A 24,083-nucleotide genomic window follows, 5' to 3' on the forward strand; every position below is an offset into this window, starting at 1 on the left:
AGAAATAAGAACGAATGGACTAGTCCACGGGGTCCTCCTCCAACAGGGTCTTGAAGCTGAAAGGCAGGAAAGGAATACCCTCACCAACGAAATGCTTGCTCATTGCCTCAACCCAGTGAAGACGGAGCGAGTGCAACATGGCACTGGTACCTTCCATCACACACAGAATGCAAATCGTCAGCACAAACCAGAGGTAGAAGCTGACAACAATCATGATCACACGGGTCACGGGGTTCTCCTGGTCAAAGGCACCACCAATGGTCATGGTCCAGAGAACGATCGAAAGTTGCTGGTGGGCAAGCGACAGAGCCCACAAACGAAGGTAAGAAGCAGTGTGAGAGATACAGTTGAGGCAGAATTCGATGGTGTGGATGACTTGGTGGATCATGATGTCGCCAAAGTCGAACTCCTCATGCTCTTCGCTTTCATCGATGTCCTGAGAAAGCATGGCCACGCCTTCTCCGTCGCTAGCCACACTGTCACGACCCAGCCCGCCGTCCACGTCACCATCAGCGTCCAGTGCGCTCACCCGGGAGTTCTCGCCGAGGCCGCGGTAGCCCAAGACACGAGCGCGGTTGTGTTCATAGCGGAGCCAGAGAGGCTTGAGGAAGAGCATGACAGGTACCTGGGCCACAGCGAGGAGGAGCAGAAGAACCTGAACCATGCTCTGGCCAGGATAGAGTTGTTCATCCACCGTACCAGGGCTGAGGAACATGAAAATGAGCATGTTGAGGAGACCGGGAGGGTTCACACCCTTCTCCTGCCAGTTCACGGTCCACTTGTAGAGTATAGTGAGGACAAGGTAACCAAAGATTGACTGGAAGAAGAGCAATCCAGGAACAAAATTTCCCCAGATGTCAACCTTAGATCTGAAGTACCGTCCATTGACGTACTGCAAGCAAAGGGCATAGGTCATGTGGCACCATCCAAGGAGAACGCTCATCTTCATCTTCATACTGTTCGAAAATAGCAAGGAGTTGTCTGCTTCGTGCCAGTTCCAGTCCAGACCAATTGGAAAGCGATAGCCTCCTTTCAATGTTGCCTCGACCATTTTGCCAGGCTTGATGTCCTCGGGCCATTCCCACTGACTGGGGAAGAAGGTGAAAGATTTGGAGAAAATATCGTTGTAAATAAAACCGGTGTAGATCGAGAACAGACCCATCATCAACATAATATACCGTCCATAGAATGCCATGTATGTCAGTTCATCCAGTTTAGTCCGCGCCAGCTTCTTTTCCCAGAAAATCATAGCAGAAGCGGCTAGAGTCATCAGTGCACCGTGACCGCAATCACCAAACATGACTGCGAACAAGAAGGGAAAGGTGACGACCGTGTACAGGCCAGGGTTGACTTCCGAATACTTAGGGATACCGTAAGCATTCACGATTGTTTGGAACCCTTCGGTGAACTTGTTCGTCCTGACAAAAGTCGGAGGGGTCTTGTTTGTTCGGATCTGGTTGACGATTGTAGGAACAGTGAGGCCCGCGCGGTCGTTCACGTCCTGGAGGGTCGACTTGATCAGAGCAAGAGAGTTTGTCGGGCACCACGCCTCGGCAATGAGCGTCTTCCGCGCTTGGTCGTATGAGAATTTGTTCAAGGTATCATAAACGGCCTTCTCCTTCTTGACAATGATCATCCAGGCGGCGAGCGAGCGAGCGATTTGGGAAAGTTCCGCATCAAGGGTGTTCTTGGTGTTACGGAGCACATTGCCAACATCGCCGAGACGGGTGTTGACTTCGTGAATCTGGTCCCTCCTCAACTCACTGTTCTCATCGACACCGTACAAGGAGGCGTTGAGCGACTCCGAGATCTTGCGGATCTTAGCAAGGATGTTCTTGCCATGAGCGAAGATGACGAAAACATTCTTGTGGACTTCCTCGTTCGTCATTGGGTCGATAATGGGCTCCGGAATCTCGGACTGGTTCATGTAAAGATTTCCGCGCAGGGTACGCCAGAGGATACGCTCAAAGGCTCCGATGCGATCCCGGGGAATAACACCAGCAACGAATCCAATGTTCATTTCCGAGAAGCTCTGCTGACCCTGAGTGTCTCCATTTTGATGGGGGGCGTGATGCTCAATATCACGGAGCAGAGGAGCTTCATCGTTGTCCAAGGACTGACGAATGTCTTCTGTTTGTGTATGGGCCTATTCAGTTAGCCTTGTCTGTCAACGGTATACTCGAGGCAACTTACCCGATCGAAAAATCCACCGGCCTCTCTAAGTACCCATCGCCATTCGCTCAGCTCGACTTCACGTTTCTTCAAAGTCTCATAGCTATCGTTCAGAGAGATAATCCGCTGTTCAAGGCTCTCACTGCGATCAGCCAACTCATCGATCTCCGACGCCAAGGGGGCGGCCAATGTATCGGAGAAATCCGTGGAAGATCTCATAGGGATTGCGGCCTTTTCCGTCTGTTGGTGGAAATAGCGGAGCTGTCTTTCGACATTGTCCAGGCGGCGGATTTCTTTTGTAAAGGTTCTTTGGAAAGCGTTCGTGTCCGGGTTGAGCTAGAAAGACGTTAGCGGGAGTATCAAAGCAAAGCGTTCTTCGTCACTTACATCTCGGAACTGAACCTGGCCAACTTCACCCAATGCACTAACAACTTCTCTTCCGATCTCGTTGGCAATATAGAGCTGGGTCAAGCTCATATCCGCCGAGCGGAAGAAGGTGTCCCGTGGAACCATGGTGTAATGAGGCTACCAGGAGCCGTGTCTTTTGGGAGAAAGACAGGGAAAAGTAAGAGGCAAAGAGCGACAGTAATAGATAGATTCAAATGAGAGGCACAGATCCTCGGCTCTGTTGTTGCGAATAGTCCGGGCTCTACTTGCACTCGTTCTCGGGTGGCTCTGTCAAGCTGGCTGCATCCAGCCACGTGATTTAGTTTGCACGTGATCGCGTGGGACGACTAAACTAAACAAAATGTCTACAATATAACCAACAACTAAATTTCTTTAAACTGCTCCTGGGCAGATGAACTGATGGCTTATTATCATGCTTCGTCTTTTTTTTATTCCAGGAGTCTGAATCAGCAGGAGATCTGTCCTAATCGCCTATCGGTGAATAAGAGCTGCTTGCCCTAACCGATCATAGTTGAGGAACGAGTATGCCATCTCATACTGCAAATTATTGGTAGTAAGGTTTATTGGGACCCGTATATACTGCCACGGTGCTATCGGAATAAGCTGATGCTTTCTATCTATGTTGTTTTTCTATAATCCTTCGATCGAGTCCGTAGTTGACGTTTCCACTTGTTAGGATTAACGACCTACACATGTATGTACCTCTTAAGATCTATATCTACGACATAAGACTCGTCGTTCTGCCTAAAATCCCTTACCTACATACCATCCAATAGCTGGGTTTATCTCGAATCCGATTCTACGCTTCACTACCTCGACGATGAGTCTCTACAGTCCAGGTCCATGCTGTCTTAATGAGTCTCATATCATTTGTGGGCACTCTGAAGGCCGTGGGAGCTTCTGTAGGCTTTAGAACTAAAGGTTCTTCTCCCGTTTCTCTTTTGACCTCATAGCAGATGCTACACTGGGGGAACTTGAATAGCTAGCTTGAAAGACGTCGTCCTCCATAGGCCACTGACATGTCGTGATAGTCTCTCATTGCTCCTTCTTCTCTGCCTGCTCCTCTTCATCGTCTTCCTCATCGTCTTCCTCATCGTCCTCGTCGTCGTCCTTGTCGTCTTCCTCATCATCTTTCTCCTCATCTTCCCTGTCATCTCCCTCGTCGTTTCTCTTTTTGTCCTCCAAACAAATACGCTCCATGATTTCCAACAGTTCGAGAACTTGAAGTCTCGCAAAGTTCATACCAATTTTATTCACAAGTTGTTGTGTTTTAGTAGGTCCTTCATTGAGATAGTCGAGTATGTCAGGAAGAATGCTTTTGAAAGTCTCTTCGAGATTCTGTAGTGTTTGTTCCATTTTGGCCACATTTCCTTGGAGAACCGATATGCAGCGATCCATTTGTATCAGATCCCTGTATAAGGTTGAGTTTTGTTCAGTTTTCAAGGCCTTACTTTATTGAGAACGGCTATGTTCGTTGGCTCACATGATTGCGTTGGAGGTCTGACGCTGATAGGTAAGTGTTGATGCAGCTGTGGATGTGTGGTGTGTTGCAGATGATGTTCCAGAGGACTGGGGTCTTGAGGAAGGATGAAGAAGGAAGAAAGAAGCTCTTTTTCTTGAATCATATTCCGAAAGGGAAAATGGCACGTGAATGCCCAGGTGTTCAGTTAGTGTTTGTTATTGAACACAATATAATTTCGCGACAGCCAATTCAAATAAGGTGTCAAAATCATAGTGTCAGGGTCTCAACAGCTATTTCCTCGCGTCAAAAGGTTGCAAAGTCATCTAGAAGATCTTTCAATAGAATATTGAAGTACTCGGTTCCCTAAAATATTGAATATTTTCCTACTATGCCACCCCCCCAGTGGGGCTTCATGTTTAGAGAGTATGGCTAACTACCCAGACCTTCCAGCGTTATAATATTACCAAATGAGTCGATGTTCCATCTACCCTACTACCTGGTGGACTTCTCCAACTCAAAAAGTGCAACCACATCACCTTCGATCGACTGCTCGCGGTAGATACTAAACCCAGTCCTCTGCAGCACCTTCACACTGCCAACATTCGCTCTATTGCACGCCGCAAACAGCTTCTCCTTTTTCAAATCCGATCCAGTCCCGTCGAAAGCTATCCTGCCAAGCTTCCACCACGCATCTATAATACCAGCAACGGCCTCCGTGGCATAGCCCTTACCCCAGAAGTCAGGATGGATATTATACCCCACTGACGGGGCTGGACTAAGAGCATTGATTCCCGCTCCTCCAATAACCGTCTGTGACGAGTCCTCGGAACGGATAATGGCGAAGAAGAACTTCCGCCCAATGGCACCTGATGCATCCGGTGTTGTGAATGTCTTTTTGGTAATGAGGGCCTCGGACTCTGATATGTCTTTGTGGGGCACTTTGGGCCAGCTACATATAATAGTTACTAGTCAGTGTATAACTCTCCCGGGTTATTGTGGTGGTTGTTGTTTGGATGTAATCTTACAGCCAGTCCGCTACGTCTTGTCGTCGGCGGATCTCAAAAATGGCCGTGGCGTCAGCTACCGTCAGCGGTCGTAGATACAGGCGACTTGTGTGGATAGGTCTTAAATCGGCCGGGAGGATCACGGATGTAGCTTGATCAGGGTAGAAGCTCATGTTGACAGAATATGCGATGTTCTTGGAAGCTGGTTCTTGTTGGGTATTGAAACTACAGTTATATATATTTCGCGTGAGTCATTCGCGGGGCTGGCTGGTCTGGCTGGTCTACAACAATATCCCATACCAGCGATATATACAACACATAATAGAGATGCAACACAACAGGACAGCGAATACATTTTGAACAGACCTCACAGAAATATATTGCTATCTAGCTTCGACCACCACGCCGGGATTGCGCATCTTAATGCTTTCGAAGCTCCGATATACAGTGCAGCCTCATCAATTCAGAAGCTCGGAAATTCAAATCAAAATAGTTTGAAATTAATCATTTACACTCATAATACATAGTCGGTGGAAAAAACGAAAACCCAACTCCATCGTCACGGATAGACAGCAGCTCCCATAGAGTGGAGTCGACGAGCACACAGAATGTACAGCCACAGATCAGCCTCGACTTAGGCACCGCCATCCCTCTTCGCGTATTCATCCTCCATCCGCTCCTCGTACAGGCGATCGGCCTCCTCCTTGGTCAGAGAGCGACCACTATCAGCATTCTGCGACGGGCTGGCTGAGTTTCCAGGCGCGGTCCCGAAATAGCTGTTGTTGTTGATGTGGTCAGGGGCAGTGTGTGAAGCGGAGCTCGGAGGTTGCGTGCAGTTGGCTTGGCTTTGTTGCTTGTCAAAGAGATCGGCAGTGGGGACGGGCATCTTGGTTGAGGTTGAGTGTTTTGAGTCGCGAGTGCGGCAGTGGTTTCGAGGAAATTATATTCAAGGAAGTGAGTGAGGATGGTAGACTAGGACTCGAGCTGTCGTGAGTTTTGGCTTCAGTAGGATTTCATGCTGGTTTTATGCTGGCAAGAGTTGGTCTGGGGTCGCCACAGGTGTGGCGACGCCAGTGTGAGTCAGACGTCATATCAACAAAACGTAGCTGAGAAGTGAGATTCAGCATTGTACGGTTGGTAGGGGGACTGGGGACTGGGGACTGGACGCTGGAGATTGGATGCTAGACCCTGGACACGAAGCACCGGAGAATGAAGACGAGATGAACATGCCATCATTTATTTACTGATCGCGATACGCGACAAGCCGTTGTTGATGCGTGCCGAGGGACGTGGGGACTTGGCGCAATGGTCGCACCAGCGTAAGGGTGTTCCAAGGGACAAGGTTACAATTACAAGGAAATAATAATTGCCATTAGAGCTTATTGCTATGATCTACGAATTACATCTCTTCTCCAAACTCGAGCCACTGGCTCAAGGTTGATGAAAAGAGTTCCACGAAGGAGAGTGCCAAAGAATGCGCCTGTCAATGACCACGAGAGCCATTGAACAAACTGTTCCACCACGATGTGCAATGCAGGGACCAATCTGTGGTGACACGTCTTATTGATCACGGTCACCCAAACAAGGTAAGTATGAAGAAGAAAGAAAAAAAGAGGAACCGGTCTGGGAAAACGCGGATATATATACACTTGCTAGAAGGCGGTGGCAGAATCCCAGATTCGCCACCTCCCACTGATTAGCCAGCAACCGAAGCAAATGATAGCACGTGACATTGCCAAGGCCCAACAGCATGTGATATGACTCATCCACCTCCCTTTTTGGACATTTCAGACCTGTCAGGTCAGGGCGAGGAATGACGCTACGGAGGTATGTACAGTGCAACGTGCAGGACACAGGTACCATGCATTTATTTCCTAGGTTTCATACTTGCGCCAGAGCGAGAATGAAATTTTTTGAACCATGAACCAACACACAGACCTCAAACATGAATCAATAATTGAAACCTCCTTGGTCGAGACGCCTCAAAAACAAGCCAGACTCCATACCCGACCCGAGCTTGTGTGGATCCTCCCCTATCCCACAACTTTGTATTGTGGCTCTCACGTCCCGTACTACTCAAAAAGTCCGAAAGACGTTTGGATCACAACTTGTTTGGAATACGGTCTGTCGGAAGTATACCCTTATTCAGAGGGTTCTACAAGATTAACTCGGGTGAGGAACCCACAGTTAATATCGAATAGCAAGTAAACGCCCATCCTTATCAAAGTGTGCCATGGTTTGAGTCGATCTAGTGGACGCTAGAGTCATCGGGGGCTTAAATGGACGGGAAATCTGTCCCTTGTGTACACCGCAGGTCAAGTTGGCGCTTGGCGGGAGGTATTACGATTAATTTACTCGGTAATGAGCTCGGGAGATATATTTTGTTCATGAAAGTAGAGTCCTGCTGTGGTACTATATTTTAGTTTTTTTTTTTCCCTGCTCAAAACCTATAGTTACATGCATCATGTACGGTGCAAATGTAAGTCCCTGGAACAATCACAACTACAACGAGTAATATGGAGCCATATGTACTCCGTATTCCGTATATGCATCCCGAAAAAGCGGGAAAGAATCCCTAGGCGCCCGGGTTCCGCTATGCATGGCACTTGCATGGTGTCAAAATTTAGCCCAACAACAAGAGAGGAGCAAAGATCGACAAGCTGACTTGGAACAATGATGTGATCGTCGACGAGCGGTAAACGCCAACCATTCATGGGATGCAGCAGGAGGAGGGTTGAACCTAGGACCTCGCGACCGCAAAAAAAGGGCGAAAACGGTAGGGTTGGTACGGACATGACTGGTGCTTAATCGCCCTAAAGGCCTAACGGGTGCAAAAGGGGGGCCATGATAGGGCATGATGAGATACCGAGAAGGGGGTGGATTCCCCGTGCGGCTATCATTACTGGAAATGTTTCAATGGCCACATTCTGGCAGCCAGTGTTGGGCTGACCTGATAGTGCTTGTCCTGAGGTAGTTGTAGATCATACCACCTACCTCCGGAGATATAAGGTGGTGCCATAGGACATTGTACGAGAAGAACAGCGTATTAAGGCACTTTCCGTTCTCCTGCAGACACTATCTTGTCGATGAACCGTGGAAATGAGGAAATGAACCGAATAAAGTGCTTGATACCTGCACTGAGTTTGTAGGGCTGGCCCCTTATTCGCTAAGACTCGAAACTAGATGCGTAGTCCGGTGGAGACTACTCCGTACTTCGTGTTGTACGTACTTTTTTGATATATTATTACCACTAAGAAATCTACGGGGAAAACATAGGGGGACATAAAGGGTGACAGAAAAGGGGCTTAATTAGGGGCATATTGTCCAAGCGTGTATGTTGTAGATCGTGTTTTCAGTTTCAACTATGTTGTAGTTATGTTCTTGCAATACCATAAGAGTTACTTTGTACTCCGTATGCTGTACTCCGTGGATTAGAAGTATGAGACGATCCTGGTATGGAATGATGCGCATATCACGTAAAGAGGCGACACTCTGTTAATGTGCTGCGATTGGCCAGACGAAAAGATCATGGGACCTTTCCCGCAGCGCGGCGAAGACAGTTGATACGCCGATAGGGACGTACATCAAAGCCAGAGTCAAGAAGGAGGGGTTGTATCACTGCTGGTTGGTTGTCCACGAGGGTTCGCACGCCACTACATCATAGAGTTGATATTCGGTCATGGGGCCTGAGTAACGATTGGAAGTCGTGATGGCCAACCATTGTAGAACCTAAAGATGAGTGCATGGCCCGGTAGCCAATACCCGACCTAAGCCATGTAAATGCGACAAAGTTCATCTAGACGGCGCACTAGGCTGATCATGACGAAGCAAAATGACGGGCTGCCTTGTGGTGATATGGTGGGGGTGGGCATGGAGTACAGGGATGCCCCTCCAAAGGGATATATTCTAGTGCCGATATAGCCCTTCCGAGGGATGGAGAGGCTTGCAAGGTCGGATCTACTTTTTGACTACGGAGTACGGAGTATGCGGAGTAATACAGAAGAACCATCGAAACATCTAGTTGATTTGACAATGAATGGATTCGGTAATTCCAACGGCAACGCCCCCCTTGAACTGTGTAACGGCGTAGTTGAATGATGTGGAATGAGCGCCAACGGTGTGGCGACCCACCGAACAATAGAACCTCCTTACGGGCCAGGAAGTCACTAACTAACTAAGTATACTTTTCTTGTGTCTGATGACCTGACAATCTAAGATAACCCCGCCATGACGATATATATTTTTTGTATACGTTCATAGAATATGAAACGAACAGAAGTTGACTTTCAAATCGGTAGGAGCATCCGAAGTACATGGAGTAATTAGCGAGATGTGACCGTTGATTCAAGCTGCATGGCCGATCATGGCCTATGGTGTGATGGTTTCATACAGTGCAAGGCCAAGAATTGCAGAGTTTTCCTTCTCCTATTTGCTGTTTAGTTCCTAAATTTAGTTCGATCAGGTCTAGCGTCATGGACAAAGAAGTTCGTGTTATCGTAAGTATCCTTAGGGCATAGATTGGCACACTTCCAAGGTTGTCCATGGCTGTTCCACTTGCAAAGTTAGTTGCAAAGCGTATTTCGTGTTACATAGGAGACTGATAGAGTGCAAAAACAGAATAGAATTAAAAAAAAACATGTCAAAAGGTAATGAGAATGAGAAAACACAGCATCCATGGATGAAAAAAACATGGCCCGTAAAAATATAACGAAAATAACGGAAAATGACAAAAAGAAACCAAAAAAAAAAAAAAACAAAAAACAAAAAAAACCAATTAACCCCTGAAGCGCCATTAGCTAATCTTTTTGTGGGTCCCCTGAGCTCTGGGCTCCCTGCAGGTCCTTTCCTTTTCAGGGAGGACGCCATCAACAACCCTCTGACTCTTTTTTTTTCCCTTTTCCTCTTCTCTCTCTTCTCTCTTCTTCCTCCCACAAAGCAAAATACCCTTACTTCGTGATACCCGAGCTATTGTGCTCTAATTTCTTTTGCTTTCTTTTGAGATACCCTATACCCAACACGCCTATTTTACCCCTACGAAGCCCAGCTTCTTTAATACCCGTTTATTATTTTAATCATGTCTGAAGTCCAGAAGACTGTTGAGGAGACCCCGGTCGTCCCTACCGTTGAACCCGCCGTTGAGACTCCTGCCACCGAGACAGCGGTCGAAGCCCCCAAGGAGACCACTGAGGAACCCACAGCCACTCCCGCCATTGAGAGCACCGAGGCTTCGGAGCCCGCCAAGGAGGAGGTGAAGCCCGCTAGCGAGGGTGTTCTGGGCCACAAAGGCCCTGGTCTGGTCAAGTAAGTTGCGACTGAGATCACAAATGCGACACGGAGACTGACAGGTATTCTTTGTTTCTTTTAGGGGCTTCCGCTTCGTCAAGCGCTTCTTCTACTTCAACGAGGAGGCCACTGAGAGCAAGCACCTCTCTGTCTTCCACCAGAACGAGAAGTCCTCCGTCGCCAACCCCATCGCCGCCTGGGCCACCCAGACCGGCAAGGGTCTCCTTTTCTTCACCAAGCGCGCTGAGGACAAGGCCACCCCCGCTGGCATTTTCAACCTCGTGAGTGCTTTGGCAACTGTGATTTGATGCGGCAAACTCTAACACACCGAATAGGCCGATGTCTCTGACGTGACTAAGGAAGGTACACACGAGTTCCTCTTCAAGGTTGGTGGCCACAAGCACACCTTCCAGGCCGCCAACACCGCCGAGCGTGACAGCTGGGTTGTCGCCATCGAGGCTCAGGCCACCGAAGCTAAGGCCGAGAAGGAGACCATCATCTCCAGCGAGGGCTACAAGGCTGAGCTCGAGAAGCTGACCAAGCCTGCCGTTGTCATTGCTGCCGCCAAGAAGACCGAGGAGGAGACCCCCGCTGTGGCTGGTGAGGCTGCCCAGGAGGAGCCCAAGGAGGAGAAGAAGGAGAAGGCCACCAAGAGCCGCTCCCAGTCTCGCAAGCGCGCCAGCATCTTCGGTTCGCTCCTGCCCAAGAAGGAGGCCGAGGAAAAGAAGGAGGAGACTCCCGCTGGTGAGGAGACCAAGGCTGCTGAGCCGACTGCTGAGCCCTCCGTTGAGGCTCCTGCTCCCGTCGTTGCTGAGACCTCTGAGACTGCTGCTGCCCCCACTGAGGTTACTGAGCCTACTGCTGAGACCCCTGCTGAGACTACCGAATCTGCCAAGGAGGAGAAGAAGGCCGAGAAGAAGGCCAAGCGTGCTTCCATCTTCGGTAACTTCTTCCAGAAAGTCACCAGCCCTTCCCAGGAGAAGTCCGAGAAGGAGGCTAACTCCTTCCCTACCGAGGAGACTCCCGTCGCTAGCACTGCTCCTCAGCTCGAGCACCCCGTCGAGGAGGCCGCTGCCACCCCCGAGGCCGAGGCCTCGACTACCCCCGCTGAGGCTGTGGAGACCCCTACCATTGAGACTCCCGCCGCCGAGCCCGTCTCCACCCCCAAGGAGAAGCGCCGCACTTCTTTCTTCGGCAACCTTGGCATCAAGAAGGAGAAGAAGGACTCCTCCGACAACGAGCTCACTGATGGTGAGGCCAAGGAATCCAAGCCCAAGAAGCTCGGCAGTCTTTTCCGCAAGCCCAGCAAGGCTGTCAAGCTTGACAAGGAGGAGGCTACTGCCACTGAGACTGAGGCCAAGGCTGACGCCGCTGAGGAGGCCCCCGCCGTCCCTGCCAAGGAGACTGAAATCCAGGAGACCCCCAAGCCCGTCGAGACCGCTGAGGACTCCAACAATGTCAACGTTGCCGTCTCCACCCCTGTTCAGGCTGCCGCATGAGATGCGACTCGGAGTCCTGTGGAGTTTGAACGGTGGTGGGACGTGTCCTATCCGCCGCCCGCTCGCGATATACCTGACGGGCTGATTCAGTCTTGAAGATGCAACTTTGATACCACTTGCTCCAATTGTTTTGCTTTTCCCTCGCCACTGTCGTTATCTTCAGTCCACGGTCCCCGTTTATGTTTGGGCCTGGACCTGAGATGACGACAATGAGATACCCGCTGTCGCTTTTTTTTTCTTTGATTTTCTCTAAAATAATACCATCAGCGTCAACGACGCCCCCAGACTTTGGACTGCGGCTCATTCCTTTACGACCTGCGTCCCGCGATTGTGACTCTGTTCGCGCCGCGACTATGTGTTACGTGGTTTGTCGTCCGACTAGATTGATACCACTCTGCCTTTTCTTTTTTGGTTACTTGCTTTTGTGTTTGATACCCTGTGGGGAGGATGGGTGCTCTTTTTGCTTGTTGCTTGAGCTTTGGATCTGGTCTGTTGACTTGTTTCTCCCTGCAACCCAAATTGGCCCTGTAATGTTGTCTACCGTTGTTGTCCCGAACGGCTGGTTTATATTCCGCCGTGGAGGTGGCATACCTGGCGATAGGTAATACTTAATAGAATCTCTCAATTTTGCTTTACGTGGTCATTATATTGTAGTATTGAGCTTGGTCGATACGTTGAGCAGGCGAGAATCCTTGCGGCCGGGGTAGTAGTTTATGGTACTGGGGTCTCCCTCTTTTACTTGTCTCTTTCTTTTCATATACCCATTCTCGAGGGTCTCGTATAACCGCAAAGTGGTTTTGTTCGTTGTATTTGCTATGCTATCCGCCCACCATCAATACCAACGCGGAGACTTAGCAGTCCTTTCCCGCATCGTTTAAAAAAGTGTCATCGCAGGCTCTATCCTCACGACGTGCACTACTTCAATGACGAACCTCTTAGAGTGGCACTTACCAACACACTATTGTGTCGTTCAATCCCGGGTAAGACTTCGTGGCCCTAATAATACAGCCACCTGAATATCCTCATCCCCGTTCAAATGCTCCTCGGGCTCTTCCTCTAGTTCATCACGTTCGGCTACCGCGGGCTTGATGACAACACACGGTCTCCACAAATCCCTAAGTAACCAAGATCATCCAGGTTTCAGTGGAGGCACTGGCTTCCATGCATTCCAAGTGGCTGTTCAGAGAACGTTGAGTGTGGCAGATGTCAACCTGGGATTACAAGGGCCATGCTAGTCGGCAGAATACCAAGGTTATATTCACGAAGCGGTTGTGGATGACCTTGCCCTCCGCATTGAAAGCACCACATTCATTCAAGCATTGGATTTTAAACTATCGTTCATAGTCGTAGGGATATCCATTTCTACACCTAGAAAAGACCCACCTGGGAAAAAGAAAAAATCGGGTCCATACCGTTGCATATGTATATGCAAGCAATACTCATAGTTGAGGATCTAACGACCCATCGTGATGTCTTGGCAGTCTGGGGTGCAGCCTTCCATGTTGGCACTTAAACTGCACTAGATATGTAGCTTCATTTAGGAAACCACCATTAGATTATTGGATCAGGCACGGACGTACTCCGTACTCCGTATGGTGCCCGTGAATATCCGTGAGATCGGCCTCTAACACGAGCTCAAATCGCGGTTACCTACGTTTAACATTTGCAATATGATGCTATATTGATTGTAGCAAGATCGACAGCAGTCTAGACTTGAAGGTCTACTGTTCTCTATGCTAGGCAATAATGACATGTTCTTTTCCAGTGCATCGCACATGTCTGCAAGGTGTCCGGCGGGCACCATTTCGGTAAAGCCTCGGCCCTTGGAGGTACGTCGGCATTATCGCAGGAGAAATGAAAAATCAATAAATTGGGTCTGGGTTACGCAGTGCGCCGTATTCGTATTGACTTTAAAGTATATCGGTATTCTGTTGAGTTATTTTTTGGACTCGAGTTTAGGATGAGTATAGAATGAAGACTGGTTTAGCATGTTATATATCTACTGAGTACTCCGTCTATATAGTTGTACTGTACTCCGTCTATATATTCTACTCCGTACTCCGAGTCTCCGACAATGGAATTCCGGAAACAAATGTTAAAAGTCAATTTCACGCCCTTCGGCAAGACTAAGGAAACGTGAGCCTCTCATAGGACATTGGCGACGGACTCAGCCCACCGGAACGAGATTGGGAAAGGATCGGTGGATCCGGTGCATTTTTCTCATTGCCCTCATGGAGAACGGCTGTGTCTCCCCGGGTCTATGTACAACCTCATACCTAGGTACAAGGGAGGAATTGTGTGGTGCCTGGATGGAATTGATTTCCAAAGAAGCTCAGAAGCTTGGTTGTGTGGGTTTTGAGAGATTTTGGGTGCAAAAAACCAATTGAGGAAAAAGCAAGTTAAATTAAAAAAGAAAATGAATGCCTTGGGATTCCGGGAGGGATAGGAATATGAGCACTGATTGGTCAATTCGAAAGGAAGCGGAGAGGATCCTGGGGACAGATACTTGAAAGATACCTGACTTATGTATGCAGATGCAGGCCAAGTGCAGGTACCATCTGATGTACTGCAGTCTCGATGGATGCCTGTCCGATGTAACCAATCAGACCCACGGATGCAGGCTGTGACTCACACCCCGTGACTTCCAGGACTAAGCCCCGTGCGGCTCCGGACCACCGATTGGTCAGCACCAGGGCACACAGCCCTTAAGAAGTGCCTGAGTTCCCCCTCCCCGTTTGCCTGATTTTTTTCTCCCTATACCCGTCTCTTTTTTACACACATACACATAAACCGCCAAATTGCTGCCACACCAGAACTATTTACAACTTCACTATCGCCAAAATGGGTTCCCAATAAGTTCCCCGTCTTTCACCAGCCAGTCTATCTCAACTGAGGCAGACATTATTTCTCCATCCGGAAACAGCCCTTTCATCTCCTCTCTACCCCCTTCAGAGCCTCCTTTTGGATCTCTGAACTTTAGCATCGCGTCGCGTAGCTCCAGTTCTCCCAACAAATTTACCCCGATCGACTTAACGTCGTTCACCACGGATTACCACCAGCAACCATGGCTTCCATCACCCCCACCTCCACAGCCCTTGGCTTCCAATCAGAACAACAGCAACAACAACAGCAACAACAACAGTGCACTCGAGGACTTTGTGCTTTATCCATCAGCCACACCACACCCGCAGCCCCGCTTGCGTGTGCCTGTGAACACAACCCATAGACCTTCTGCACTCCAGCCATTCTTGGCGCAGAATAACCCCCGACGACACTCTTTCAGTCTGCAGTTGCACCGACATCTCCAGCAGCAGTTCTCTGGTTCACCTGTCCCAGACCCCAGAGTGACCCAGCTTGCCCGGTCCCCCTCTTATTGGTCCCGTCCTACGTTCACGCACCACCGTTCTAATACGGCTTCTGTGCCTTCCGATTCTCCAAACACCAACCGCCCACCCATCCCGCTTTTTAACGGTCAAAACCAAAACACGCAAACATATCGACGTGTCATGTCTACTCCCAACTTCATGGAAGGTAATTTATTCATGTCGCCCTGTGATAGCGAGTATATCGCTAACTTTTTGAAAGCTAACGAGGTTGACCTGTTTGGTCTCCCCTCGGGCGACTTCGCCGCTGGCATGGATTCAGCTCTTTCATTCAACGATCTCGGCCTGGCCAACTTCTCCCCTGAAGGTCCCCCGGGCACTATCTCGCCGAGGGATCTCATGATGGATGCGTCTGTTCCTCCCTCCGGTACTTTCACCGACCTGAGCACTCCCTCATTCGAGTCGCCCGGCAACTTCAGCCAAAACACCTCGCCCATGTTCACCGACATGGATATTGCCGGCCACGAAGAATGGCCCTCTCTTTTCGATCACTCGTCAGACCCACTTAATGCCTTCGACCTTGCTACCTTGGATGTCGCAGCTGCCTTCACTGAACCAAAGAAGCCAGCCATGTCGACAATCCCCATGTCTCCTGTCTCCCCCCGCGCCAAGCGGTCGACGGCATCCTCGCCTGTTCCCGCCTCCGGTACCGCCAAGCACTCCAGCGTCGCAGGTGTCAATGCGCGATCGCGCAAGAACCTGTCGCCTGTTGAGTTCGACCCCAATGATCCTATTGCTGCTAAGCGCGCTCGTAACACCGAAGCGGCCCGCAAGTCGCGTGCCAAGAAGATGGAGCGCCAGTTCAGCTCCGAGCGCCGCATCGAGGATCTCCAGAAGATCATCGCCGAACGCGACGCGGAGATTGCCAAGCTTAAGGCTCAGCTCCAGATTCAAAACGCCTACCAGTAATGGTGCTCCTTTTTCTATTCTTGGTCATTCAAAATTTGAGACACGGGTCTTTGCATTATGGCCCCCTTCGGTGATTCTGACGATTGTAACGATTGGGCATTCCGTCTTCATGTTTTTGTTTCGTTTCGACCCTCTGGGTATTGTGGTAGGCGCGGGTGATGGGTAAAGCCTAGCCCCGACGTCTCACCGAGATCAGATGGACGCGATTTGCTTCGTCGCATCTGATTCTCTAAAAGTTTGAGACAAGTTCCTCAGTCAATGTTTCTTTTTTTTCCTTCTGATCTGTGTTTCTCACTTTTGCGCTCTGCTGCTTCAGCTTACCTACTTCGGTTTTTGATTACTTTTGTTAGGCCGGTTCTGATTGTCTCCCTCTTATGGGATTGACTCGTGGCTCTCTTAATATGTTATTTGTCTCTGTTTGAATCAATCATATTGCTCTATCTCTTCTACGTGTATTGTAAACTATCCTAGTAGACTACTCCGTGCTTCTAAAGACTATGTATAACTCCCCAGTACCATATCCTTCCCTCATAGATATACGACCGAACGATAATCTATCTGCATCTCCCTCAAGTGAAAGTGAAAGTAATCTAGTCCAGCTCAGACTTGCCTTTAAAATGCCTCATAAACACACCCCGATCCCCCCAACCACCCTCCATCTCATACCACCCACACTCACAACCCATCTCCCATCTCCCCCTCCCTGTACCAAAACCCTAAACAGCACTCCCTTCCTCCGCATCTCGCCCGCTTCCATTCAACACGAGCAACGCACCGTCCGAGGACTGCTATTGCTCTATGCATGAACGAAAGAGGGTGGGAGACACAGGAGATGGGGCGTTTGAGGTTCTGGTGTGCAGATGCGGGTATTTGAGATGGGTGGATGGGTGTGTCTGTGGATGTGATGTATAGAAATGAAGGAAGGTTGTTGGGTGAGGTGGAGGTTTCGGAAGTATCTGATTCCATGTTCTGTCATCATAGCTGGTGGAGGGAGAGATAGGGATGGAGATGGAGATGGAGTAGAGGGGGAAAATGAAAGGAAGAAAAGGAGGAATCTATAATGGAGGATAGAAAGAAAGAGTAGGTAGATGGATGGATGTGTAGGAAGAAGAAGTGGATACGCATGCGTAAAGCACCTCAGAACGAAACAAACAAGCAGCAGAAATCCATCCGCCACAAGTCTCCTTCAGCTCAAAGCATCCGTACCCCTCGACCTCCCCGTCTCCATCTTCGCCGTCCGCGCGCCAAACTGAATAGCCCTCTTCTTCTCACGAGAAACTTTCACCAAGCCCAGCCGCAGAGCAACCAGACGCAGCGCCAGCTTCTCGGCATCGATACCAGCCGTAGCCTCGATTTCCGGGAGTCCGAACCCGCACTTCTCCCACACAGGAGCCCGCAGCGTCCAAGCCACGAACTCCTCGTCCAGGAATGGGAAGCGCGTTTCGCGGCCCCAGTGCGAGAGGACGCGGTCGTCGCGGCCGAGGTTGCGCGAACCGAGTCGACTGACGTCGAGCTCGATCTCGGCGATTAGGTCTTTGAAGCCGCCGCGGTTGAAGGCCACGCTGTGTCGGCCGTAGCCGGCGAAGAGCTCGTCGGCGCCGAGGCCGGAGAGGAGGACGCGGGAGGAGGTTGTGTACGTGGGTGAGGGAGTGTCTGGGGTGGGGAGTTCGGCTGAGGGGTTGGGTTGGGCTGTGCCTTGGCCGCGGGATGCGAAGTACAAGGCGCATGCGATGGACATGTCCATTTCTGTGTTGTGGGGTCTCATTAGGCGCTTGACTTGGTCTCGGTGTGCGAGGGTTTCTGTGTAGGGGATGTCGATGGCGATGAAGCGCCATGTGCGGCCTGGACAGGTTGCTTGGAGCTCGATGTGGGCGGACCGGCCGGTTATCCGGTCTGGGCAGTTTTCGTATATTGAGAGGGGTGGGGAGGAGGGGGATTTTTGTTGGTTGGCTTTTGCGGCGGCTGCCACTCGCGGGTTTTCGAATGCTACATTGAGGAGATCGATTGGTTCTTCGAGGGGGAGAATATCGTGAGAGAGTCTGGCGAGAAGTGTGCAGTCTAAACCACCGGAGAAGAGAACGGCGGTTTTGGCAGTCTGGCCTACAATGTAGCCTGGAGGCTCGGGAATGTTCTGTATTCTCAATTCGAGGGATTGGCGCAGTTTTGACTCAAGCTCCTGGACGAATACTGAGTCTGTTGTCAGTGCAGGAGGCTGCTCTGTTGGTAATGATGTGTTCATGGGTGGGATTGATTTTCTCTTGGTCTCTTGTCAGTTGCTGCTCGCGGGAAAGATATGGTAGACATACAATGTGATCAGCTGGAAGTGAAGCAGCAGAGCTCCATGGCAAGGTCTCGATTTTGCACAACTCTCTGGCAGGTAAAGAAGGATCTTGATAGCGAGCTAGGTCAATCGTACAAACGCCCTCGGTGCCCACTTCCTTGAAGCAATCCTGCGATGCACTGTCACAAATGCTGCAAATCTTCAAATTTCCATTTTCATCAAATCCCTCGAGGAGAGATCGCCTCCCAAGACAATCCCTGCTGTAGAAGAGCCTTGAGTTGACCGCATCATAGAAGACAAAGGCAAATGGCCCAGAGAGACTTGCAATGGCCTCAGCCATTCTCTCAACAGAATCATTCTGATCACCCTTCACTGCCTGTAGAAATAAGTTGAAAACGCGTTCGGTATCATTGCCTTGGACGCGCTCCCCAGCGATCTTCCAGGCTTCTCCGTTCCAGCAGAGCACAGACTGGGTTGTGGGGTCTACAAGTGGTTGTGTGTACACATGGTCACCTCTCAATGAGAGCACTGTGGATGTGAAGGTGAGATAATAGGAAAGGGGCGGAGACACTCCATCCTGTGCGTTGATATCTTTTTGCGCCGTATGAGTTTTGTAACTGTCTGGTCCTCGCTTTTGGAGCAGAGTGCAGGTCTCCTGTGTCGGTGGTGTCAACTTTGACGAGCTCAATGAAAAGAAAATTCCACACATGGCGGAGGGGCAGGGTGGGAGTGTTGTTTATTCTGAGATGGTCAGCTTGGGCTTTTTTGGATATAGTGGTGCCTGAGGCATTAAGGCATTAGTCATTATATCCACATCCCGACTTACGACGGATTGGACGATGTTGAACTCGTAGATGGTTTCTTACTAGGTAGCATTTTTCTTTTAATACTGAGTTTGACTCTGAAATCCGTGAAAGGAGATGGGCATCATTCAAGTACCTATCTGCGAAGGTATGGAGTACACAGGCTGAGCAATATTAGAACTACATATAGGTACGGAGTAGTAAATACATCTCTTGCCGAGTGAGAAATCCATAATGATACTGTTAAGTCAGTCTCCTTAAGATAAACCAACCATCTGGGCACTCATTCCTCTATACATTATTAATAGACATCGCCTGAATCGAGAAGCGGACTACCTCGGTTGAATGATGATCCGTACATCAATATGAGGAGCCGCATGAGCATACTCGGAGTCTTCATGACCCCCTGAATCTATTTTTTTTGCCCGGGCGCATATGACTAACATAGCTTATGTCGGCCACAGAATCCCCGTCCTCTCCGGCTCCCGATACGAGAGACGTCCCCCATATCCATGAACACACCGAAACGCCGGCCGCTTCAACCGACCGCCTAGCTCAAACACAGGACGGTCTCGTCAGACCAGACAGCAGTCAAACAGTCCAAATGAGCGCGCAGGATACAACAGAGGCACATGCCGCGGCTGCTCCCTCCGATCCCGCCGCGATGGACTTGACGGCTGCCCAACCATCACAAGCTGAGCAACAGCAACTTGCGGGGCAGCTGGAAGGACTGTCGGTCTCCGGAGATGCGACTCCAAATCTGCCATCCAGCGCAAATACTCCTCCGCCCCCTCCGCCCCAAAAGGACGATGTCTACCTCAACCTGACAAGTTCTACGACCACTGCGCCAACACTGCCATCCATCGACACAAACCACACCCTCAGCCCCGAAAAAGAGCTCCCAGATGTGCCTAGTGACAGTGACCCGGAATCTAAACGAGCTGGTCAGGCCGAAGGACCTCGGGACGATAATGCCTCCCAGCCAGAGATTCAAAGTATCATGGGACAATTCCAGGACCCCGCGCAGAGTACCGACCAAAATGTGATCATGTCACCACGGCTTGAGCTTGCTGAGCAACTGCGAAGCGGTCCAACATATTTCCCGCCACGCCAATCCAGTTTGGACCATGCGGCTTCCACCGAGTCCGTGACCGCTCCGGTCGCTACCCCGGAGAAACAGCCTGTATCGCAACGTCCGCAGATGCCCGAATCGCCGGTACCAAACCGGAGAGCATCCACCTCGACGATCCTACCACTGCCGGAACCAGAGCCTGACCAACCATTCGATTTCCACCGCTTCCTAGAACAGCTGCGACACCGCACCGCCGACCCCGTAGCCAAGTTTCTGCGGTCATTCCTCATGGAGTTTGGCAAGAAGCAATGGATGGTTCACGAGCAAGTCAAGATCATCAGCGATTTCTTGACGTTTATCACAAATAAGATGGCCATGTGCGAGATCTGGCGAGATGTTTCGGATAGCGAATTCGACAATGCCAAGGAAGGCATGGAGAAACTTGTTATGAATCGTCTGTATTCGCAGACTTTCGCTCCAGCCATTCCATCTCCACCGACGATACCTAGAAGCGCAAGCCGGACCCGACGGAGAGAGCTAGAGAGGCTCCATGGGCCGTGGCGACGTGGCCAGCATCAGGAGGACGTCGAGCGAGACGATATCCTAGCTCAGAAGATACGCATTTACAGCTGGGTCAACGAAACACATCTGGACATCCCGACTGTGAGCGGCGGTGGACGCCGTTTCTTGAATCTGGCACAGCAAGGTATGTACTGTGTGCTATCTTGGAGATTTCCAAGTTGACTCTCTGACTTTGCTTGACAGAAATATCAAAAATCAATGGCTACCGGGCTCCTCGAGACAAGGTCATTTGCATCTTGAACTGCTGCAAAGTCATATTTGGTTTATTAAAGAATTCCAAAAAGGCCGACACATCTGCCGACTCTTTCATCCCCCTCCTGATCTATGTGGTTTTGCATGCAAACCCTGATCATCTTGTTTCTAACATCCAATACATTCTTCGATTCCGCAACCAGGATAAACTAGGCGGAGAAGCAGGTTATTATATCTCATCTTTGGTATGTTTGACTTCCATACTGCCCTAGATATCCAAACTAACCTCTCTTAGTCTGGAGCAATCCAGTTCATCGAGACTCTCGACCGCACAAGTTTAACAGTCAGCGACGAGGAATTCGAACGCAACGTCGAAGCCGCCGTGTCCGCTATCGCAGAACAAAACCGGGAATCAGAAACCTTCGAAGAAAAGCCTCCCACTCAACCCCCTCCATCTCAGCCCCAGGCTGGACCAAGCCGCAAAGAAACTACTCAATCCAGTGACGAAGACACCGCCCCAGTCGCAGGACTACTACGCACTATCCAAAACCCCCTCTCCACCATCGGCCGCATCTTCTCCGACGACGGGGATTCAGGCTCCGCCCCTCAAGAACGTCCTCAGCCTGTCCCGACACCCCAACCAGGTGTTGCTCCTCCGCGTCTCACTCCGAATGTCTACCAGCCACCCCGCGCAAGCAGCGAGGACCGCCGCTCAGGCGATGAGCGTGCCCGCGGTAGCGGAACCTCTGCGAAGAAGAATCTAAGCCGTGTGCTCGACGCTCAGGATGCTGCCGCACGCCAGGCTAGTGCTGAAGATGCGGAGGCGCGTCGCATCCAACGCGCTGAACATAATAATGTTGTCGAGACACTTTCGAACATGTTTCCCAACCTAGATCATGATCTTATTGACGACGTCGTTAAGATGAAAGAGGGGAGGTGAGTACTTGAAAAGGTTTATTCTATGGGATCTTTACTAACTGTTGCTCATAGGGTTGGTCTAGCCGTTGATGCTTGTCTTGCTCTCAGCGCAGAGTAGTATATAGAATAATGTAGCATCTTTGCTTGTTCGGGGATAACATGTCAGGAACAGTCTCAGCGGCAATTCTGTCTCTCATCTTTGACTTGAAATCAAATAACCCCAGAGGTGTATCTTTCCTAAAAATATAATATCGCCTCCTCGCCCGGCAGAGGTACGTCCACCAACCGGAACTATAAATTATTGCAGCTGCTAGACCGAAGTATCCATTTAATTGAAATAATATATTCCTATGCGCCTATGTATAAGCTGTTAAAAAGGGATGGTCATCGGCAGTTGAACAGCGACGAATGCCTCAAACCCCAGAGATCCTCGGCTCTTCCCCGCAAAACCGCGGTCTCTCGGAATTTTAGTGAACTCATTCTCCTTTACAGATTACATCTTATAATAATTCCGATCTGGAATAAGTACAATCTCTTCTCCTCTCTAGAAGGGCAAAATTGCACACCATGTCGTCCCCCTTTCGCATCATTGAGCATGTCGTGCCCACTCAGCACATCAGGGAGTATCCTGGCGCCACGGCCAACGACCAGGAAGAGCCCCTATATCTGGCCGTGAAACAATATATCCCACTCGACAATCTCAATCCACAACCAGGCGACATTACCATCCTTGGTGCCCACGCGAATGGCTTCCCCAAGGTATGGCATACAAGTACCGAGGTCCAGACCCGCTTTTGGGCTGCGCGCATGGCGATGGCCCTAGAAGCATACAACTTAGAATCGGCGATATACTGATCATTTCTCGCAGGAACTATATGAACCACTTTGGGAGGAGATATACGCCCGATCTAAGCAGAATGGGATGCGCATTCGCGGTATCTGGATGGCCGACGTGGCGCAAGAAGGCCAGAGCAGCGTGATCAATGAAGACTCCCTCGGAAATGACCGTATGTAATATGAATGTCTTATGAGAAGCAATTGGTGCTAACTATACCACAGCTAGTTGGTTTGACCACCCCCGAGACCTCCTCCACCTAATCAACGTCAAGCGGGCTGAAATGCCCCGGCCTATTGTTGGCATAGGGCATAGCATGGGAGGCGCCCATCTGTAAGTTTCAATAACCAGGACATTCACGCAGCAGCTAGCTAACATACCCCTAGCGCACAACTGTGCCTAATGCACCCCCGACTCATCCACACACTAGTCCTCCTAGACCCAGTGATCCAGCGCCAAACCACTCAACTAGACAGTCTCAGCCTGCAAATAAACAAGCGCGTGATCGCCAAAACAACCCAACTATCAACCCACCGGCGCGATCTCTGGCCCTCCCGCCAAGCAGCCGCAGAAAGCTTCCGCCGCAGCCCCTTCTACCAAACCTGGGACCCACGAGTGCTATCCCGCTGGATCGAGTACGGCCTGCGCGACCTCCCAACAGCCATCTACCCCAAGACCCCGACAGACAAAACCACCGGGCCCCCAGTAACACTCCGAACTACACTGCACCAAGAAGTGTTCACCTTCTCGCGGCCAAACTACACAAACATCCCCAACAGCACCAAGCCCGTCAACCGCGTGACACACCCAGACCTAGACGCAACCCACGCGCACAGCTACCCCTTCTACCGACCAGAGCCAGCCCGCATCTTCACTCAGATTCCTTTCCTGCGTCCTAGCGTGTTGTACATCTTCGCCGGCAAGTCGGACATGTGCGTGCCCGCTATGCGCGCCGACAAGCTCGCTAACACCGGTACCGGGCTGGGCGGCAGTGGCGGCGTGGCTGCGGGCCGTGTGCGTGATGTCTTCCTCGAGGATTTTGGTCATCTCCTTGCCCAGGAGGCTGTGAATGAATGCGCTGATGCGGCGGTTTGTTGGCTTGCGCCAGAGATCCGTCGCTGGCAGGCTGAAGAGGAGAGTTTCCGCGGGGCTTGGAGTCGGAAGTCTAAGGTTGAGAAGGTTACTGTTGATGCGGAGTGGTTGGAGAATGTTCCTGCGCCAGCGCGTAGGCCGAAGGCGGTACAGAATGGGGAGTCGAAGCTATAGGTGAATAATTCGTT

General features: G+C 50.4%; 9 protein-coding genes across 9 annotated transcripts; 4 read left to right on the plus strand and 5 right to left on the minus strand.

Annotated features, from left to right (window-relative positions):
• Positions 1–19: 19 nt before the first annotated feature.
• N7518_009926 (H(+)-transporting V0 sector ATPase subunit a) lies at positions 20–2,685 on the minus strand (the record flags this gene model as incomplete). Its single annotated transcript, XM_057190852.1, has 3 exons — positions 20–2,146; positions 2,194–2,508; positions 2,560–2,685. 3 exons carry the CDS (start codon positions 2,683–2,685, stop codon positions 20–22), a joined length of 2,568 nt encoding a protein of 855 aa, XP_057036988.1.
• Positions 2,686–3,615: 930 nt separating this feature from the next.
• N7518_009927 (uncharacterized protein) lies at positions 3,616–3,936 on the minus strand (the record flags this gene model as incomplete). The annotated part of the gene is made up of 1 exon (XM_057190853.1): positions 3,616–3,936. One exon carries the CDS (start codon positions 3,934–3,936, stop codon positions 3,616–3,618), a length of 321 nt encoding a protein of 106 aa, XP_057036989.1.
• Positions 3,937–4,534: 598 nt separating this feature from the next.
• N7518_009928 (GNAT family N-acetyltransferase) lies at positions 4,535–5,219 on the minus strand (the record flags this gene model as incomplete). Its single annotated transcript, XM_057190854.1, has 2 exons — positions 4,535–4,991; positions 5,068–5,219. The coding sequence occupies 2 exons, from the start codon at positions 5,217–5,219 to the stop codon at positions 4,535–4,537; spliced, it is 609 nt and encodes a 202-aa protein (XP_057036990.1).
• Positions 5,220–5,680: 461 nt separating this feature from the next.
• On the minus strand, positions 5,681–5,932 carry N7518_009929 (uncharacterized protein; the record flags this gene model as incomplete). The annotated part of the gene is made up of 1 exon (XM_057190855.1): positions 5,681–5,932. The coding sequence occupies one exon, from the start codon at positions 5,930–5,932 to the stop codon at positions 5,681–5,683; it is 252 nt and encodes an 83-aa protein (XP_057036991.1).
• A 4,188-nt stretch (positions 5,933–10,120) lies between these two features.
• N7518_009930 (uncharacterized protein) lies at positions 10,121–11,828 on the plus strand (the record flags this gene model as incomplete). The annotated part of the gene is made up of 3 exons (XM_057190856.1): positions 10,121–10,347; positions 10,412–10,610; positions 10,665–11,828. 3 exons carry the CDS (start codon positions 10,121–10,123, stop codon positions 11,826–11,828), a joined length of 1,590 nt encoding a protein of 529 aa, XP_057036992.1.
• A 2,841-nt stretch (positions 11,829–14,669) lies between these two features.
• Positions 14,670–16,120, plus strand: cpcA (amino acid starvation-responsive transcription factor GCN4; the record flags this gene model as incomplete). The annotated part of the gene is made up of 2 exons (XM_057190857.1): positions 14,670–14,673; positions 14,727–16,120. 2 exons carry the CDS (start codon positions 14,670–14,672, stop codon positions 16,118–16,120), a joined length of 1,398 nt encoding a protein of 465 aa, XP_057036993.1.
• A 1,186-nt stretch (positions 16,121–17,306) lies between these two features.
• N7518_009932 (asparagine synthetase domain-containing protein) lies at positions 17,307–19,110 on the minus strand (the record flags this gene model as incomplete). The annotated part of the gene is made up of 2 exons (XM_057190858.1): positions 17,307–18,377; positions 18,427–19,110. The coding sequence occupies 2 exons, from the start codon at positions 19,108–19,110 to the stop codon at positions 17,307–17,309; spliced, it is 1,755 nt and encodes a 584-aa protein (XP_057036994.1).
• Positions 19,111–19,655: 545 nt separating this feature from the next.
• On the plus strand, positions 19,656–22,086 carry N7518_009933 (guanine nucleotide exchange factor VPS9; the record flags this gene model as incomplete). The annotated part of the gene is made up of 4 exons (XM_057190859.1): positions 19,656–20,982; positions 21,042–21,295; positions 21,346–21,986; positions 22,041–22,086. 4 exons carry the CDS (start codon positions 19,656–19,658, stop codon positions 22,084–22,086), a joined length of 2,268 nt encoding a protein of 755 aa, XP_057036995.1.
• Positions 22,087–22,535: 449 nt separating this feature from the next.
• On the plus strand, positions 22,536–24,069 carry N7518_009934 (putative toxin biosynthesis protein; the record flags this gene model as incomplete). The annotated part of the gene is made up of 4 exons (XM_057190860.1): positions 22,536–22,727; positions 22,837–22,975; positions 23,028–23,136; positions 23,190–24,069. 4 exons carry the CDS (start codon positions 22,536–22,538, stop codon positions 24,067–24,069), a joined length of 1,320 nt encoding a protein of 439 aa, XP_057036996.1.
• Positions 24,070–24,083: the final 14 nt, after the last annotated feature.

Source organism: Penicillium psychrosexuale (genome assembly GCF_028828465.1).
Source record: "Penicillium psychrosexuale strain IBT 29551 chromosome Unknown utg000006l, whole genome shotgun sequence".
NCBI lineage: Eukaryota > Fungi > Ascomycota > Eurotiomycetes > Eurotiales > Aspergillaceae > Penicillium > Penicillium psychrosexuale.